The sequence below is a fragment of the Phalacrocorax carbo genome, chromosome 2 (genome assembly GCF_963921805.1).
Source record: "Phalacrocorax carbo chromosome 2, bPhaCar2.1, whole genome shotgun sequence".
NCBI classification, from domain to species: Eukaryota; Metazoa; Chordata; class Aves; order Suliformes; family Phalacrocoracidae; genus Phalacrocorax; species Phalacrocorax carbo.
In genome coordinates this window covers 168044259-168059215 of record NC_087514.1, presented here as the reverse complement: position 1 = coordinate 168059215, position 14957 = coordinate 168044259, and the positions used below count along the sequence as shown (strand labels likewise).

The 14957-nt window shown below is 72.5% G+C and overlaps 2 protein-coding genes across 2 annotated transcripts; both read right to left on the bottom strand.

Moving 5' to 3' along the window:
• Positions 1 to 215: 215 nt before the first annotated feature.
• Positions 216 to 9354, bottom strand: ASIC3 (acid sensing ion channel subunit 3). Its single transcript, XM_064445292.1, has 11 exons — positions 8601 to 9354; positions 3822 to 3972; positions 3620 to 3747; positions 2840 to 2990; positions 2697 to 2753; positions 2167 to 2320; positions 1754 to 1845; positions 1605 to 1684; positions 1438 to 1509; positions 1102 to 1154; positions 216 to 432 (listed from the first exon to the last, which is right to left on the bottom strand). The coding sequence occupies exons 1-11, from the start codon at positions 9156 to 9158 to the stop codon at positions 354 to 356; spliced, it is 1575 nt and encodes a 524-aa protein (XP_064301362.1). The 5' UTR covers positions 9159 to 9354; the 3' UTR covers positions 216 to 353.
• Positions 9355 to 10151: 797 nt separating this feature from the next.
• ABCB8 (ATP binding cassette subfamily B member 8) lies at positions 10152 to 14714 on the bottom strand. Its single transcript, XM_064445290.1, has 16 exons — positions 14589 to 14714; positions 13759 to 14038; positions 13483 to 13638; positions 13309 to 13403; positions 13115 to 13220; positions 12874 to 13035; positions 12669 to 12754; positions 12502 to 12599; positions 12298 to 12403; positions 12153 to 12186; positions 11925 to 12061; positions 11729 to 11823; positions 11297 to 11430; positions 11035 to 11182; positions 10392 to 10642; positions 10152 to 10314 (listed from the first exon to the last, which is right to left on the bottom strand). The coding sequence occupies exons 1-16, from the start codon at positions 14687 to 14689 to the stop codon at positions 10234 to 10236; spliced, it is 2070 nt and encodes a 689-aa protein (XP_064301360.1). The 5' UTR covers positions 14690 to 14714; the 3' UTR covers positions 10152 to 10233.
• Positions 14715 to 14957: the final 243 nt, after the last annotated feature.

Below are 14957 nucleotides of genomic sequence, written 5' to 3'. Positions count from 1 at the left end.
GAGCCGGGGCCTGGGGCAGGTCTTTAATGGGGCAGGGGTCCGCAGCGAGCGGGCATCGCATGTACAGCGCAGTGGGGAGGGGCGCGGGCGCAAGCAGCGCATGCAGGTAGATGGGAGCAGGGCCGGGGGGGGCCCTGCCACCCCCAGCCCCCCGCCACCCCCTCAGGTGGGGGCGGTCCGAAGCAGGGCACCTCAGGCCCGGTGCCAGCCCTGCAGCCACGTGGGGTCCCCCGGTCCTGGTGGGGCAGAGCGGTGGGGGTGCCTGGGTCTGCTGCCAGCAGCCCCCCCAGTGCCCCCCCGGCCCGGCCGGGGTGCGGGGCTGGGTCCTCAGCAGGCGAACTCCTCGAAGGCGCCTAGAGCCGGGTGACGAGGTAGCACGTTCGGGGCGAAGCTGAGACTGTCCGCGTGGCAGCGCAGGGGGTGATGGGCGCTCTGGGGATGGGGGGGGGCGGTTGGGGGTGGCCAGGGGCTCCGGGCAGCTGCTCCCCATGCCCCAGCCGCACTGCGCCTGGCTATGGGGGGGGCTGTGCCCCTGCCGACACGCCCCTCGGGCTGCCCCAGCCCCCAGCTCTGTCCCAGGAGCCCCCCCTCAGCTCCAGGGGGGTCCCAGCATGCACCCACTGCGGAGCAAGGCTATCCCCATCCCCCCTTTCCCGAGCAGCAAGCCTCCCCCAGGACTGGGGGTCCCTCCTGCCCCGCAGCATCCTGGGGGGCATGTTGGGGAGGTCCATGGCCAAGGGGGTGTCGGGGGGCCCTGGGCAGGGGGGACGCGGTGCCAGGGAGCGATGCATGAGGATGGGAGTGGAGCTGGCGGGGGGCAGCCCCCAAGCACCAGCTCCGGGGATGATGCCAAGAAAAGCCTGGGATGGAGGGAGGGGGACGCGGAACCCCGGGGCCTGCCTGCAGGGGAGTGGGGTGGGGGTCCCTGCCCGGGGGTCACAGCCCTGCTATGGGGTGCGTGGCCGTGTCCCCCTCACCCCTCACTGTGCCCCGGCCAGGGACCCCCGTGGGGGGAGGCAGCCCCGCAGCCCCCCGTGCCAGCACTGCCGGGGTCGGGGCTCTGTGGGCGCTGCCCCCCAGCCCGTCCCCCAGGATCTCTACCTGGGCCCCGGAGGGAGCGGGACAGCGGGGCTGCCCGGGACTGCTGGATGCTCCTGGCAGGCGGAGGGGGTGCAGGACGGACGGACGGACGGACAGAGAGGAGCGAATGAGCGCACGGGGTCCAAGCGGGAGACGGTGCCGGTCCCGGGGCGGGATGAGGCCGAGCAGCAGATGGGTGGGATGAGGTGCGAGGCCCCCCCTTGCCGGCTGTGCCAGGGGAGGGGGGACGGGGCAGCCGGGATGCAGCCCGGGGGGTTGGGGGTACTGGGAGGGTGCGGCCCCCGGCGGGGCAGGGCCGGGTGGGCTGAGCCGCGGGGGCTGTGGGGAGGGGGTTACCAGGGTGCTGCTGTCGCTCCTCGGAGTCCTCTTCTTCTCCTTGTAGAAGCTGAGGAGTTTGTCCCGGAACACCTGGGGGAGACGGGTCAAAGCCCCCGGCTGCGGCCCCCAGCACCCCCCGGCCATGGGGCAGTGCAGGGGGCTGGGGGGGCCGGGCGGGCGCTCACCTCGTACAGGTAATCAAAGATCTCCAGGATGGTGAGGAGGCTGGCGCCAATAAAGAGCCCCATCTGCCCCCCGATGTCGCCTAGGCAGAAGGACGGCGTTAGAGGGGCCAGACCCCTACAGACCACCCCCAGCCCCCCCGAGCACTAACCCAGCAGCCCTGCCACCTCGTACGCCTTCTTCTGCTCAATCATCTCGTAGTTCAGGGCCTCAAAGAAGATGTCCAGGACCAGCACGTTGTCCCTGGGGGCGGGACAGACGGGGCTGGGACAGACTGACAAGCCATCGGGTGGCACCCCCAGCCACGGCGGTGGGGCTGGGGGCACTGTGCCGTGCTGTGGTGTGCCAGTGGGATGGGGCAGAGGGGTCTGCCCTGGGCTGGGGTGGCACAAGGATGGGCTGTGCCGTGCCGTGCTGTGCCATGCAGCGTGGTTTTCCCTGTGCTGGGGCAGATTTGCACAGCGGAGCCAGAGCCATGCCATCCTGTGCCGCGCCACGTCACGCCATCACGCCGTGCCATGCGCTGGCGGGGCCGGGGGTCAGCGCGGCGGCGGCGGCACTCACGCGATGTACTGCTCCGTCTTGTTGAACTTCTTGGCCAGGTACCTGGCGGAGGCCTTGCTGGGGATCTTCACCATGGAGAGTTCTTTGCCGTAGCGCACCATGGCGCAGGGCGTGCGGCAGGCGCAGTACTCGCTGTCCTTCTTCACCAGGAAGTCTGGGGGGGGGGGGGGCGTGGGTGGGATGGGGACCACAGGGACCGTGTGGACATGACCCCCACCTGCGCTGGGGATCGGGCTGCTCCGAGGACGGAGCATGGGCCCCAGCCAAAGCCTGGGAGGCGGCGGGTGCTGACGGCATGGGACGAGCACGCCGTGATCGCTGCTGGCAGCGTGCGAGGGGGGAGCCCGGACCTGCATGGCAGGGGTCTGAGCAGGCAGGGACAGCAGCAACACACCCCCACCCCGGCGAGGGCACGGGGACACCAGCGCCACGTTCACGGGGATGGAGCCGGGAGGGAGGCAAGCGGTCCTGGGGGTGAGTCTGGGGTCAGAGACCGGGGGTGACGGCAGGGGGCTGCCCCCAGTACATACCCAGCGCCGGGTCGGCACACTCCTTGTACTGCTCCGGGGTGCAGACGTTGGCGTTGCCTGCGGGGGCAGGCGGCGGTCGCAGAGGCAGGAGGGTCTCCCCACCACCCCCGCCCTGCGGCGGCCGCCCCCCAGCCCCATCTCACCCGGCATGTGCACCATGCGGCAGTTGCAGTTCTCGGCCAGGTAGCGGGTCTCGCAGTCCAGGCGGCAGGCGGTGATGCTGTAGTTGGTGAAGAAGTCGGACTCGATGGGGGTGGCTTTGCAGTCCCCCCACGGCGGGGGTAGGTACACCAGCTGCCGGTCGCAGGCTAAGGAAAACACGGTGTCCCCAACGCCGCCTGCCCCCCGGCCCACCGCGGTGCCCTGACGCTCAGGCAGAGCTCGCCCCACGCAGCCGAGGTGGGCAGCACCCAGCGGGGCCGCGCCACGGCCAGTGCGGGGCCCGTGCGCGGCGAGGGAGCGGCGGGAGCCGGCAGGGCGCCCACGGGTGCCAAGGGCCACGCTCCCGCCGCCGCCGCGCTCCCCGCCGCCCACGCCGCGAGCGCCGGCACACATGGAGACACCCACTCAAGGCACCTAAATTTAGGCGTCTGGTTGCGCGAGCTGGATGCCGCCCCTGCCGACGATCTGTTCGGCAGGAGGCTGCGGTGGGGGGGGCGGGGGTCGCTGCCAGGAGCCGGTGCCTGCGGTGGGACTGAGTGGTCCCGGTGTGGGGCTGCCCCACACCATGCCGCAGTGCTCCCGGCCGGCGTGGTGGCAGAGCTGCTGCACCAGCGGTGGCGGTACCTGCTGCTCGGCACGGCTCGGCACGGGATGTCCCTGCGGGGACAGCTGCGGCTGTGCTGGGACTGCCTGAGCCCCACGAGGGGGTCTGCACCCCCATAGCCCCCTCCACGCACCACCCGGGCGCTGCAGCCGGATACCCGCTGCTGCTGGCAGGACACGAAGGTCTGGAAGCCGGGTGCCACGCCGAAGCCCAGCTGGTCGATGAAGGGGGGCTCCTCCTGGCTGTGGATCTGCACCTTCACCCCCGCCTCGTAGGAGGTCTCGTCTGCAAGGCAGGGAGGGCGTCGGGGGCGCAGGGCGGCAGCCGCACTGCGGGCAGGGCTGCGGGGGGCCCCTCACCCGTGTCCCCCCAGACGGGCAGGTATTCCTCCTGCTGGACGTTGAGCATCAGCTCCAGGCCGTTCCCCGCGCCGCCCTGCAGCGTGGTCAGCACCTCCCGGCCCGGGCCCCCCGAGTTGAAGGTGTAGCACTTGCCGAGGCGGGTGAAGATCTGCGGGGAGAGGGCAGCACCCTCACGGCGGTGTTTGGGGGAGCTGGGGAGTGGGAGCTGGGCCCTGCACCCACCGAGCAGGGCTGGGGGGCAGCACCCAGGGACCCCGCATGGTCCCGTACAGGATCCCAACCACCCCCGGTGCAGGATCCCAGTGCCCCCAGTGCAGGATCCCAGCACCCCACACTGCCCCAGTGCAGGATCCCAACAACCCCCAGTGCAGAAGCCCAGTGCCCCAACAGTCCATGCACAGGGAAGGGGCTGGTGCATCCATCCCTTGCCCTTCGTGACCAGCATGGGGTTGCAGATGGGGCCGTGGGGCAGCTGCTGCCCCAGTGTGGTGTCCTCAGCTCTGCCAGGTCTCAACAGCCGAGGTGTCCCGACGGCCCTGCGGGACCCCCGCCCTGTGTCCTGCCCCACTGGTCATCACATAAGAAGGATGATCCCTCCCCAGCCCTGGCCAGGCAGGATGCGGGACCCCCACCCCTGGGGAGATGCCCACAGCCCCCCCTGCCTGAGGCTGTCCCCCACCTCTTCCCGCAAGCCCCCAGCACAGAGAACGCCCCATTGGCTTCCATGGCGGCTTCCCAGCGAACACAGAGCTGCAGCCCCACGTCCCACCACGAATCCCCATCTCCACCACACTGCCCTGCACCCCCACGTCTCCCCACGGCCCTGTGGGTGCAGGGTGGGCAAGAGGAGCCATCCCAGAGCAGCACGGTGGGAGCCTGGCCAAGCGCCTGGGGCTGGGGGAACAGCAGAGCCCATCACCCCACAGCCTGTGCACCCCACAGCCCCCAAAACCTGCTCAGCCCTGGGGGTCCTGCTGAGGGGATGGGGCTGCTGAGGGTCCTGCCCGGGGCAGAGCCGTGGCCTTGGCCCATGCCGCTGGTGGTGGCCGTGGCCATGGCGCTGGCGCTGGCACTCACGGCGGTGAAGTTCTCGGGGCCGCAATCCCGCCGCAGAAGCGGCAGCGCAGCAGCATCCCATGGATGGGGCGCCCGGCGCGCTGGCAGAAGGCGCCCAGGTCGTAGCTCTTGCTGGAGAAGAAGCTGGCGAGGTCGGGGAGCTGCCCCAGCGCCCGCAGGTCGCAGGGGGACTCCTCCCGCCCCACCCCCCGCCAGCAGCTCCTGCCCAGCCAGGACAGGTCGCTGGGGGTGAGCTGGGAGCGCCGGACGCGACTGTAGTTGCAGAGGGAGACGGCGGGGAAGATGAGGTTGCGGCTCTCCACCTCGTCCAGCACGGTGATGCGGGGGTACACGGCGTAGCGCGGACATGCAGGAAGGCGCCCATCGAGGGCAGGGAGGCACCGGCATCCCGGGCACACAGATGTGCCCCAGCCCGTGCAGCGGGCAGGAGCAGGCAAAGGCTGCCAGGCCAGCCACCCCCTGCACCCCCATGCCCAGCACCGGCGGCTCGGTGGCCGTGGTGGCCTGTCCTGCACAGCTCTGCCACGCTCTGCAGGGGGATTGGGTTTTCGGCACCGCTCCAGGGGGACTCAGGGTGGTGGGGACACGTGGGGACACGTGGGGCTCTGTGGAGATACGTGAGCAGGGAGGGCACAGGCCAGGACGGTGACAGTGATGGGGACCAGGGCTTGGCTTAGCCCTGTCACCACCAGGTCTTGAGAGCCTGCCCTGTGCCAGGGACCCCAGAGCCCCCAGGGACCAGCACCCACAGCCAGGGACCCCAGTGCCCCCAGGGACCAGCACCCACAGCCAGGGACCCCAGTGCCCCCAGGGACCGGCACCTGCAGCCAGGGACCCCAGAGACCCCAGGGACCAGCACCCACAGCCAGGGACCCCAGAGACCCCAGGGACCAGCACCCACAGCCAGGGACCCCAGAGACCCCAGGGACCAGTGCCCAAGGGCAGAGACCCTGCCTGGACCCCGCAGCGTGACCCTGAGCTGAACAACCCTGAGTCACCCCCCAGGACCCCCCAGGGCCACAGTCCCCTTCCCCACCAGGTACGCAGAACCTCCTGACCCTCAGCCAAAGACCCCCCAGCCCCAGCACAGACCCCCCCAGGTCCCCGACCCCCCACTCCCCCTGGCCTCCCCCTCCGTGCTCCTGGGGCACAGCACCACCCCACAAGGGGGCCCACAGACCCCTCCCCACAGAGTGGCTGCCCCAGGCGAGGGGCAGCAGGGGCTGCAGCCACGGCCCCCCCCCCGTCCCATCACTGACCCAAGGGCTGGGGCGGGGGCCCAGGGGACGTAACTGCCCCATGGGGCCAGGGCCCCCCTCACTATAGGGCGTGTCCCCCCCATCCTGCCCCACGGGGGGGGGGTGTGCTGCTATGGCAACGGGCTGTTCCCAGAGAGGGGAGCCGTTGCCATGGCAACACGCTGCCCAAGGAGGAAGGGGGGGCGGCTGCCATGGCAACGGCTGCCCGGCACAGGGATGCGCTGGGGCCCGCAGGCTGGGGGGGGGGGCGGGGAACGGCGTGGGGACAGGGACGGGCACATGGCTCCACCAGCCCTCCTGGTCCCCACACTTGGGGTGACCCACCACCGGGTCCCCCTGCCCCCACACCCCAGGGAGCCCCTGCCCCTGCTCCCTACAGCTCTCCTGCCCCCGCACCCAGAGCCCGGCCAGCCCCAGGGGGGAGGCAACTGGGGGGCACAGTCCCAGCCCCGATGGCCCTTGCTTTGGACACTCACCCCATGCCTGGGGACCCCGGGGACCCCAGAGGCGGGCTGGGAGCCCCGGAGCCCACCGCCGCTGGTGGGACGCGATGCCGGGAGCTGCCGGCTCAGCGCCGAGGCCCGGCACAGAGGATCACCGCCTGTGACTACGGCCCGGCATTAGCTCTGTGGTTTTAGCCAGCAAAGTTGCAGCGGGTGCAGCCCGAGGAGGGCTGAGCTGGGGCAGGGCGGCCCCACGGGGGGGCTGCGTGTGCTGGGGGTCGCTGCGGCCGCTCAGGCAGAAGTTTCTTGCCGCTGGTTGGAGCCGAGGCGACAGCACGGCCACTTGTGCGGCACACGTGGGCAGAGCCCGACCCTCCCGGCACTGCATGCGAGCCCAGGGACCACGGGAGCAAGACAGCAAGCATGTGCCCCCCAAGACCCTCGGTACAGGAACAGAGATGGACGACCATGCACCCCTGGGACAGGCACCAGGCACACCAGGGCCTGGTGGCTCAGCCACGGTCCCCGGAGAGGCGCTGGCTCCCACGCTGCAGCGAGCCACCACCGTGCAGCACGTGCCACCCGGGGTCCTGCCCCGGGGACCCTCAACCCGCCTGCTGCACGTCCCAGCCCTCGACCCCGGGGGCTGCTGCCGCCTGGCCCTGCCGCAGGGGCACCGGCAGAGCGGCTCTGGCCAAGGGCACAGGGGGCGCGGGGCTGCCAGGAGGGATTCTATTCAAGTGAGCTCCCAGGGAAAATTAATTTTGCACACTAAGAGTCTTAACCTGACGGTAATTGCTGTAGTGACAGCGCAGCCAAGCCCGCGGTGAGGGCGATGGGGATGGAGCAGAGCCGTGCACAGCGGGCACAGGCTGCCCAGCTCCCGCAGCACGCTGCTCCCCCGGCGCTGCCGCCGCACAAAGGAGGTGCCTGCCCTGCCCATACCACCAGCCCTGCCCATGCCATCGCCCCGTCCGTCCTGCCCCACGCCATGCCGTGCCATGCCCCCGCCCCTGCCCATCCCTCCGGGCAGGCACTGCCCCAGGCAGGTCTCACAGGCTGCCCACGGCCAGGGTTTGCTGGGGGGAGCCAAGCGCAGGGTCGGGGGTAGCTGACCGCGGGGTTGGGGGTCCCCATGACCACTCGGGGCTGCATGGGCAGGGAGGCCACCTCCTCCTGCAGCTGCCCCGCTGCCCACAGCAGCCCACGTCTGCACAGGGATGTGGCAGCCCTGCTCCCCTCCGCCACACTTCGGCACAGCGCCCAGGGGTGAGCCCGCAGCCTGGGGGACTCCGCTCGGCCCCACGGCACGCCGCCAGGGCACGGCAGGGGTGGTGGGAGCACATGGGCACCGGCGATTCCCCAGGAGCAGTTGGGGGTGCTGGGGGCAGCACCAGGGCTGGGCGCCCACGGGCTGGGGGGGGACGGCTCCAGCACAGGGTACCCCTGCCCACGCAGGCTGTGCGGAGGAGCCACGGGCGTGGGAGCCTGTGTGCAAACACAGCCTGGGGGAAGCGGCTGCTGCTGCCGGTTCCCTGGGTGGCATCTGGGGCTGGCGTGGGGGGAGCGGGGCCACGGGCTGTACCCGTGAGCACCCCGTACCCACCAGCGTGCCGAGTCTGAGCGGCTGCACGCAGGCAGAGCCGCCCGGCCCGGCACAGGGCCCCCGGCACAGCGTGGCTCCAGCCTGGGCGCTGTTCCCAGTCGCCTGGCACCCCTGCGGCGAGCGCGGGGTGGGGGCACTCCAGGCTGGCACCCAGCGCGCTGCAGCAGCTGTGCCGGTGGGCAGGGGCCGACACGCTGTGCGCAGTGGGATGCGCCGATGGGACGGCTGCGGGTCGGGAGAAGGGTCTCTCCACTCGGTGCGGCAGCAGCCCCGGTGCCCGGCCCCGGCGGGACGCCCGCAGCTGTCAGCAGTCCCCAGGGGCATGCAGTTGCCCCATCCCGGTAGAGCCCCCTCCTCCGGCCGGGCGCCGCGCCCCGAGGCCGGCACTCACCACGGTGAAGTTGCGGGCGGTGCAGTTGGCGCCGCGGAAGGAGCACTGCAGGAGCATGTCGGCCAGGTCGTGGCCGGTGCGGTTGTAGAACTCGGCCATGCTGAAGGGCTTCGCCTTGAAGTTCTTGAAGTTGGCCTTGTCGCGCAGGGCGGCCAGGACGTGGGGCTCGGCCAGCTGCGGGTTGCTGATCTCGTAGCGGTCGTTGAGCAGCGCCAGCAGCTCGCCCACGTGGTACATGTCGTTGCGGGTGATCTTGGAGAAGCGGAACTCGTTGAGGTTGCAGATGGTGATGGCCGGGAAGGTGAGGTTGTGGGCAGCCACCTCGTCCAGCTTGGTGACGTGGGGGTAGGTGAGGAAATAGGCGACGCGCTCGGCGCACACCAGCAGCAGCAGCCCCAGCGAGCCCAGGAAGAACGCGCCCCACAGCACGCGGCGCAGCGACACGGCCCCGTAGGCGAAGACGTGGCTGATGCCGTGCAGCGAGGAGCTGTGGGCGAAGGCCCGCAGGCTGGAGAGCCCCTCGCCCTCCCCGCTGCCCTCCGAGCCCGTCGTCCTCATCCTGCCGCCCTCAGCCCCCCCGCCCCATGGCAGCGCGGGGCTCCGGGTGCTGCGGGCGGCCGGGGCGGGCAGGCTGGGCCGGGCTGGGCGGGCAGGACCGGCCGCTCCGCTCCGCCCCGCCGGTGCCGCGGAGCCCCGACCAGCGCAGCTCCGGCCCCGGCCCCGGCCCCGGCCCCGGCCCCGGCTCCGCTCCCGCTGCCGCCGCGCAGCCGCTGCCGCTCTGCGGCCGCCCCCGCCCCTCCCGCGGCGGCTCCACCCGCCCCCGCCCCCCGGCGAGCAGGGGCGGGGGGCGCGGAGCCGAGGGGCTGCCTCTCCTGCCGCCCCGCTCCCCACCCGCCCCCCCCCCCCCGGGCGCGGAGCCCCCGCACCGGCGCCTGCGGCCCGGAGCCCCTCCCGGAGCAGCGGCAGGGCCGGGGGGCTCGGCGGGCAGCAGCGCCGGGGTGCGGGGTGTCCTGCGGGGTCCCCCCTCTAGCCATGACCCCCCAGCCCCACCGTGGTGGCCCCGGGACAGGGGACACCGAGACGGAGATGGGCACAGCATGGCTGGGGCTAAACCACCCTCTCTCCATCACGGCCCAGGACACCCCCTATCCTGGGGGGGGGGGTGTCACACAGGACACCCCCACCCCAGGGGTGACATAGGGGGGGCCTCCACCTAGGGGAGTGACGGAGGAGTCGTCCCCCCCCACCAGGGGATGACACAGGGTACCTCCATCCCAGAGGGTCATGCAGGGGTCCTCCACCCCGGGGGATGACACAGGCTCCCCCCCCCCCACTCCAGGGGTGACACAGGAGACCCTGCACCCAGAGGGAAGACACAGGGGACCCCCACCCTGGAGGGTGATACAGACGACCCTCCACCCTAGGGGACGATGCAGAGGTCCCCCCCATCTCAGGGGGCTCACACAAAAATCCCCCACCCTGGGGGACAATGCATGGGTCCTGGCTTGGGCCCCCGCACAGCACCGCACCACAGAGCAGAGCCCCCATGGCCACCTTCCATCCCTGATTTATTGGGGAGCAGCAGGGAGGCACCCCGGGAGTGGGTGCCTCCCTCCCCGGGTCTGCCGCACTCTCAGGTCCGGTCCTTGGTCTGTCGGCGGATGAGCTCGGCGTAGAGACCCCCCCGTCGCAGCAGCTCCTCGTGGGTCCCTGCCTGCGGGGACGGCGGAGGCAGTGTCAGCCGCGTGGCTGCCCACCCCCCTTGCCCACACTCCCCCCGGCGCTGCTCACCTCGGCCACCCTGCCCTGCGCCAGCACCACGATGAGATCGGCCGCCTGGATGGTGCTGAGGCGGTGGGCGATGAGCAGCACCGTGCGGCCCGAGGCGGCGCGGTCCAGCGCCTCCTGCACCACCTTCTCCGACTGGGCGTCCAGCGCGCTCGTGGCCTCATCCAGGATCAGAACGGCCGGGTCCTTCAGCAGAGCGCGGGCGATGGCGATGCGCTGCTTCTGACCGCCCGAGAGCGTCGCGCCGCGCTCACCTGACGGGGACCGCAGGCGTGCCAGTGCTGCCCCAGCCCGGGAGAGACCCCCGGATGGGGAGAGCCCCCTCCCCGAGAACGGGAGCGGAGTGGCACAGGCGTGTTCCCACACCACCTCCTGCACCAGAGCCAGGAAACCTCCCAGGAACGCCAGCACCGAACCGCATCCTCCTGCAGGGAGTCTGGCACAGCCGCTGCTCCCTCCCGGCACTGCCTCGTGCCAGCGGTTACCGGCAGCCAGTGTCCCCGAGGGGACTTGGGTCACCTTGGCCAGGGTCTGTCCTGCGGGGTGGCTGGGCCGGTCTGGGGGTGCTGCCCGCCTCCCACCCCCACTGCCGCCAGGCTCGGCCCCCCGCCATGCCCCGCTCTGTGGCGCGCAGCCCGGCGCATACCCACAACGGTGTTGTAGCCCTCAGGGAAGCTGCGGATGAAGCTGTCGGCGTTGGCGAGCTGGGCCGCGGCGTACACCTCCGCGTCAGAGGCTCCCGGCTTCCCGAAGCGGATGTTCTCCATGATGGTTGTTCCGAAAAGCACCGGCTCCTGGAGCAGCATCCGGCCCCTCAGCATCGAGCCCCAGATGGGGCCACCTCCCTCCCCTCCCCTGGGGGGAGCGTGGGCCCAGGGGGGTCCCACCGCCCCACGGCAGCCCCGAACCTGGCTGATGAAGCCGATGACCTGCCCTCGCAGCCAGGAGGGGTCCAGGGAGGAGATGTCGTGGCCGTCCAGGGTGATGGTGCCCTGCGTGGGCTCGTAGAACCGCTCCAGCAGCGCCGCCACCGTTGACTTCCCTGCGGAGGGAAGCCCTCAGCCCCACGGCACTGCCCAGCCACGCACCCCCTGTGTCCCCTGGCTCTTGCACAGAGCTGCTGGGTGGGCCAGGACGTGCAGAGGCTGGTTCCCAGTCCCTGGTACCCACTGGGCTCACTGGGCAGAGGGCTGGGGCACAGGGGGGTGCACCCGGGGACCAGCAATGGGCTGAGCTGGCATCCCAGGGGAGGCCAGGCTGGCTTCTGCCCCCCAGCTGGGATGTGCTGGCCAGGGGTCCCTGCCGCAGGGAGGGCTGGGGGCCAGCGGCTGGGCCGGTACCTCCTCCAGAGGGTCCCACGATGGCCACTGTCTTGCAGGGTGGCAGCGTGAGGCTGAAGTCCCGCAGGACCAGGTAGCCGGGGCGGGTGGGGTAGCTGTGGGGAGAGGAGGAGCGGGGGGCTGCGGGAGCACAGTGCCGGCCCCCAGCCGGGGGGGCAGCTCAGAGGGCTGAGCGGGGGGGTCCGGGGTGGCTCACCTGAAGGAGACGCGGTGGAAGCAGATGCGGCCGAGCAGAGAGTGGCTGGGGATGGAGCCCCCGCCCCGCAGCGCCACGCTGGGCTCCAGCGTCAGCAGCTCGAAGACGCGGGCGCCAGCGCTCAGACCTCGCACCACCTGAAGGGATGGTGGCGGGAGCACCCCCTGGCCTCCCCAGCCCCTGCCCTCCAGCCCCGGGGGGGCCAGCGGGAGCCCCCACCCCACCTACCTGCCCAAGCAGGATGGAGATGTTGGCCATGGACCTGCCGGTGCACAAGGGGAGAGGCCGAGCTCAGGCTGCGCCCCCCGGCAGGCTGCGGCGTGCCGGGGGTGCCGGGGTGCCGGGGGCGGCGCCGTGCCGGGCCCGGCCTGACCTTTGCACCGTCTGTGAGGCCACCAGGAAGGACATGAGGTCGCCCGGTGAGAGCTCGTCCCCGGCCATCAGCGAGCCGCCCACGAAGATGGTCCCCAGGACGATGCCTGTGGGGCACAGGGCAGAGGTGGGACCCGGGGCAACCTGGCACTGCGGGGTCCTGCCCCACGGCACCGCCGGGGCCTGCCCCACGGCGCCCACTCACCGTTGAGCGCCAGGTTGGAGAGCCCCTGGAAGGCGGCGATGCCCAGCCCCAGCCGCTCGTTCAGCCGGCCGGCGCGGTCCACCTCGGCGCAGTACAGCCTGTGGGCAGGGACGGCGCTGGTGCCCCCCGGCTCTCTGCCGGGCGAGAGCCCCCCACTGCCCCCTTACCCTGCCTGCCGGTCCTCCATGGCGAAGGCGCGCACGGTCCGGACGTTTCCCAGCACCTCGTCTGCCACCCCAGTGGCCTTGGCCACCTGCACGGAGAGGGGCAGAGAGCGGGGCTGGGGCAGGACACCCCCACTCCAGCCCCAGGGGCACGGAGGGGTCTCTTGGGGGGGTGGCAGGGTTGAGGTGGGGGCGAGCGCGCCATTACCTGCTCCTGCGCCCGTCGGGAGAGGCTGCGGAGGACGGCGCCGATGAGGGCCCCGGCGCCCACCAGCATGGGCAACGCCACGAGCAGGAGGCCGGTCAGCTTGGGCGAGAGCAGGTAGAGCGAGACGAAGCAGCCTGCCGTCTGCGTGCCGCTGCGCAGGCCCTGGGGGGGCGGGCAGGGGTGGGTGCTGGGGACTGGTGGGGGGGCGAGGGGGTCCGGTGCCGCTGGCTGCGGACCTCACCTGGGAGATGGCCAGCTTGAAGGAAGACTTGAACTCCTGGATGTCGGCCGTCAGCCGGTTCACCAGCTGCCCCGTCCGGTTGGCATCAAAGAATGCCACGTCCTGCCTGCCAGGGGGAGCGGTGGTGGGCTGGGGCACCCCCATGCCCTGTGCCCACATCCCCCACACCCCCGCTGCCCCACGGGGCATTATACCGGAGCAGGGAGACGAAGAGCGCCTTGCGCATGCTGCCCGCCACCTGCTCCCCGACCCGTGCCAGCAGCGCGATGTACCCGAAGGTCAGCAGCCCCTGCGGAGGAGAGGGGCTCGGGAGGGGCACGGGGTATGCCCCCGGCACCCCCCGCCCGGCTTGGCATGCCAGCACGCACCTGCAGGCAGTAGACGGCGAGCAGGCGCAGGGCCGGGCGCCGGACCTCCTGCAGGTAGCCGGTGATGTGGCCGCGGGCGCAGCGGGCCACCACGTTCACCAGCTGCCCCAGCAGCACCGGGATGTGGACGTTGAGCAGGGCTGCGCCCAATGCCAGCTGCGGGGACAGCGGGTGTCACGCCATGGCTTGGGGACGCCAGGGACAGCGGGCGTCATGCCACGGCACGGGGACGGCAAGCGTGAGGGGCACCGTGGCCGCCCACCTGCCCCTGCTCACCACCACGGCCGCCGAGAGGGCCAGGAGCTGGGGGCGCAGGAAGGTCCAGAACGCCGGCCAGTCGAAGGTGGGCTCCGGCCGGGGTGGCGCGGGCTCGGCGGGGACGGGGACGGCGGCGACGGTGGCCTCCTGGCAGCGCGCGGCTGTGCCCAGCAAGCCGAGTGCCACGCAGGCTGTGGCCGGGCCGGCCAGGAGCAGGCAGCGCAGGGCTGGCCGTGTGGGGCCGGGGGGGAGGCGAGGGGGGCCGGCGAGCCCCAGACGCCCCCACCCATACCTTAAACTGGGGAGAGGGGTGAGTGCAGGGTGCCTGAACCGGGAGGCAGCCCTGGGGACATGGCAGGACCCAGCGAGGGCTGTCCCCCCCAGGTACGGCCAGCCTCCCCATGCCACTCTGGGCTGTCCCGGGGCAGGGGGTACCCCCGTCCTCCTCCTGACGCTCCCGGACTCCCCCCCATCTGGGTACCAGCACGCAGATTCCTCCGCTCTCCCCCCGTCCACCCAGCCACCCCATACCAACGCTTGGGATCCCACCGCCCCCACCCTGATCCCAGCCCCACTACTCCCGAGGTGCCCATGTACCCCCGCACCCCCCGCGGGAGCCCCAACCCTTCGAGCACGCCCCCACTGCACCCCTGAACCCCGCGGACCCCAGAGTCCGGGCTCCCCGCACCGCACCCCCATCCCCCCAAGGGACCCAGGACCCCGGGCTCTCCCCGGCCCCCCCAGGGCCCTGAGAGTCCGGGCTCCCCCCACTCCAAGGGACCCAGGATTTGGGGTCCCCCCCCAGGGGACCCCGCCCGCAGGACCCCCGGCCCGCGGCTGTCCGGTACCTGCGCCCCGGGGCGGGGGGCGGCCGCAGCGCAGCGGGGACAGAGCGGAGCCCGGCCCGAGCGCCCAGACCCCGCAGCAGCGGCAGCACCGGCAGCAGCATGGCGGGCAGGGCGGGCAGGGGCGGGCAGGGCGGACAGGGGCGGGCAGGGACCGGCAGGGCGGGCAGGGGCGGTACCGGGGCGGGCAGGGGCGGGCAGGGACCGGCAGGGGCGGGCAGGGGCGGTACCGGGGCGGGCAGGGGCGGTACCGGGGCGGGCAGGGCGGGCAGGGCGGGCAGGGGCGGACAGGGCGGGCAGGGGCGGGCAGGGACCGGCAGGGCGGGCAGGGGCGGTACCGGGGCGGGCAGGGGCGGTACCGGGGCGGGCAGG

Excerpts from the sequence above, each read along its gene's own strand:
- ASIC3 (XM_064445292.1), bottom strand. The coding sequence starts at position 9,158 with ATGAGGACGACGGGCTCGGAGGGCAGCGGGGAGGGCGAGGGGCTCTCC. Across the intron at positions 2,321-2,696 it reads GTGTGCCGACCCGGCGCTGG|ACTTCCTGGTGAAGAAGGAC; the intron begins GTATGTACTGGG and ends CCCCCCCCCCAG. Across the intron at positions 1,510-1,604 it reads TCTTTGATTACCTGTACGAG|GTGTTCCGGGACAAACTCCT; the intron begins GTGAGCGCCCGC and ends CGTCTCCCCCAG.
- ABCB8 (XM_064445290.1), bottom strand. The coding sequence starts at position 14,689 with ATGCTGCTGCCGGTGCTGCCGCTGCTGCGGGGTCTGGGCGCTCGGGCC. Across the intron at positions 11,183-11,296 it reads TCATCGGCTTCATCAGCCAG|GAGCCGGTGCTTTTCGGAAC; the intron begins GTTCGGGGCTGC and ends ATGCTGCTCCAG. Across the intron at positions 10,315-10,391 it reads CGCAGGGCAGGGTGGCCGAG|GCAGGGACCCACGAGGAGCT; the intron begins GTGAGCAGCGCC and ends CCGTCCCCGCAG.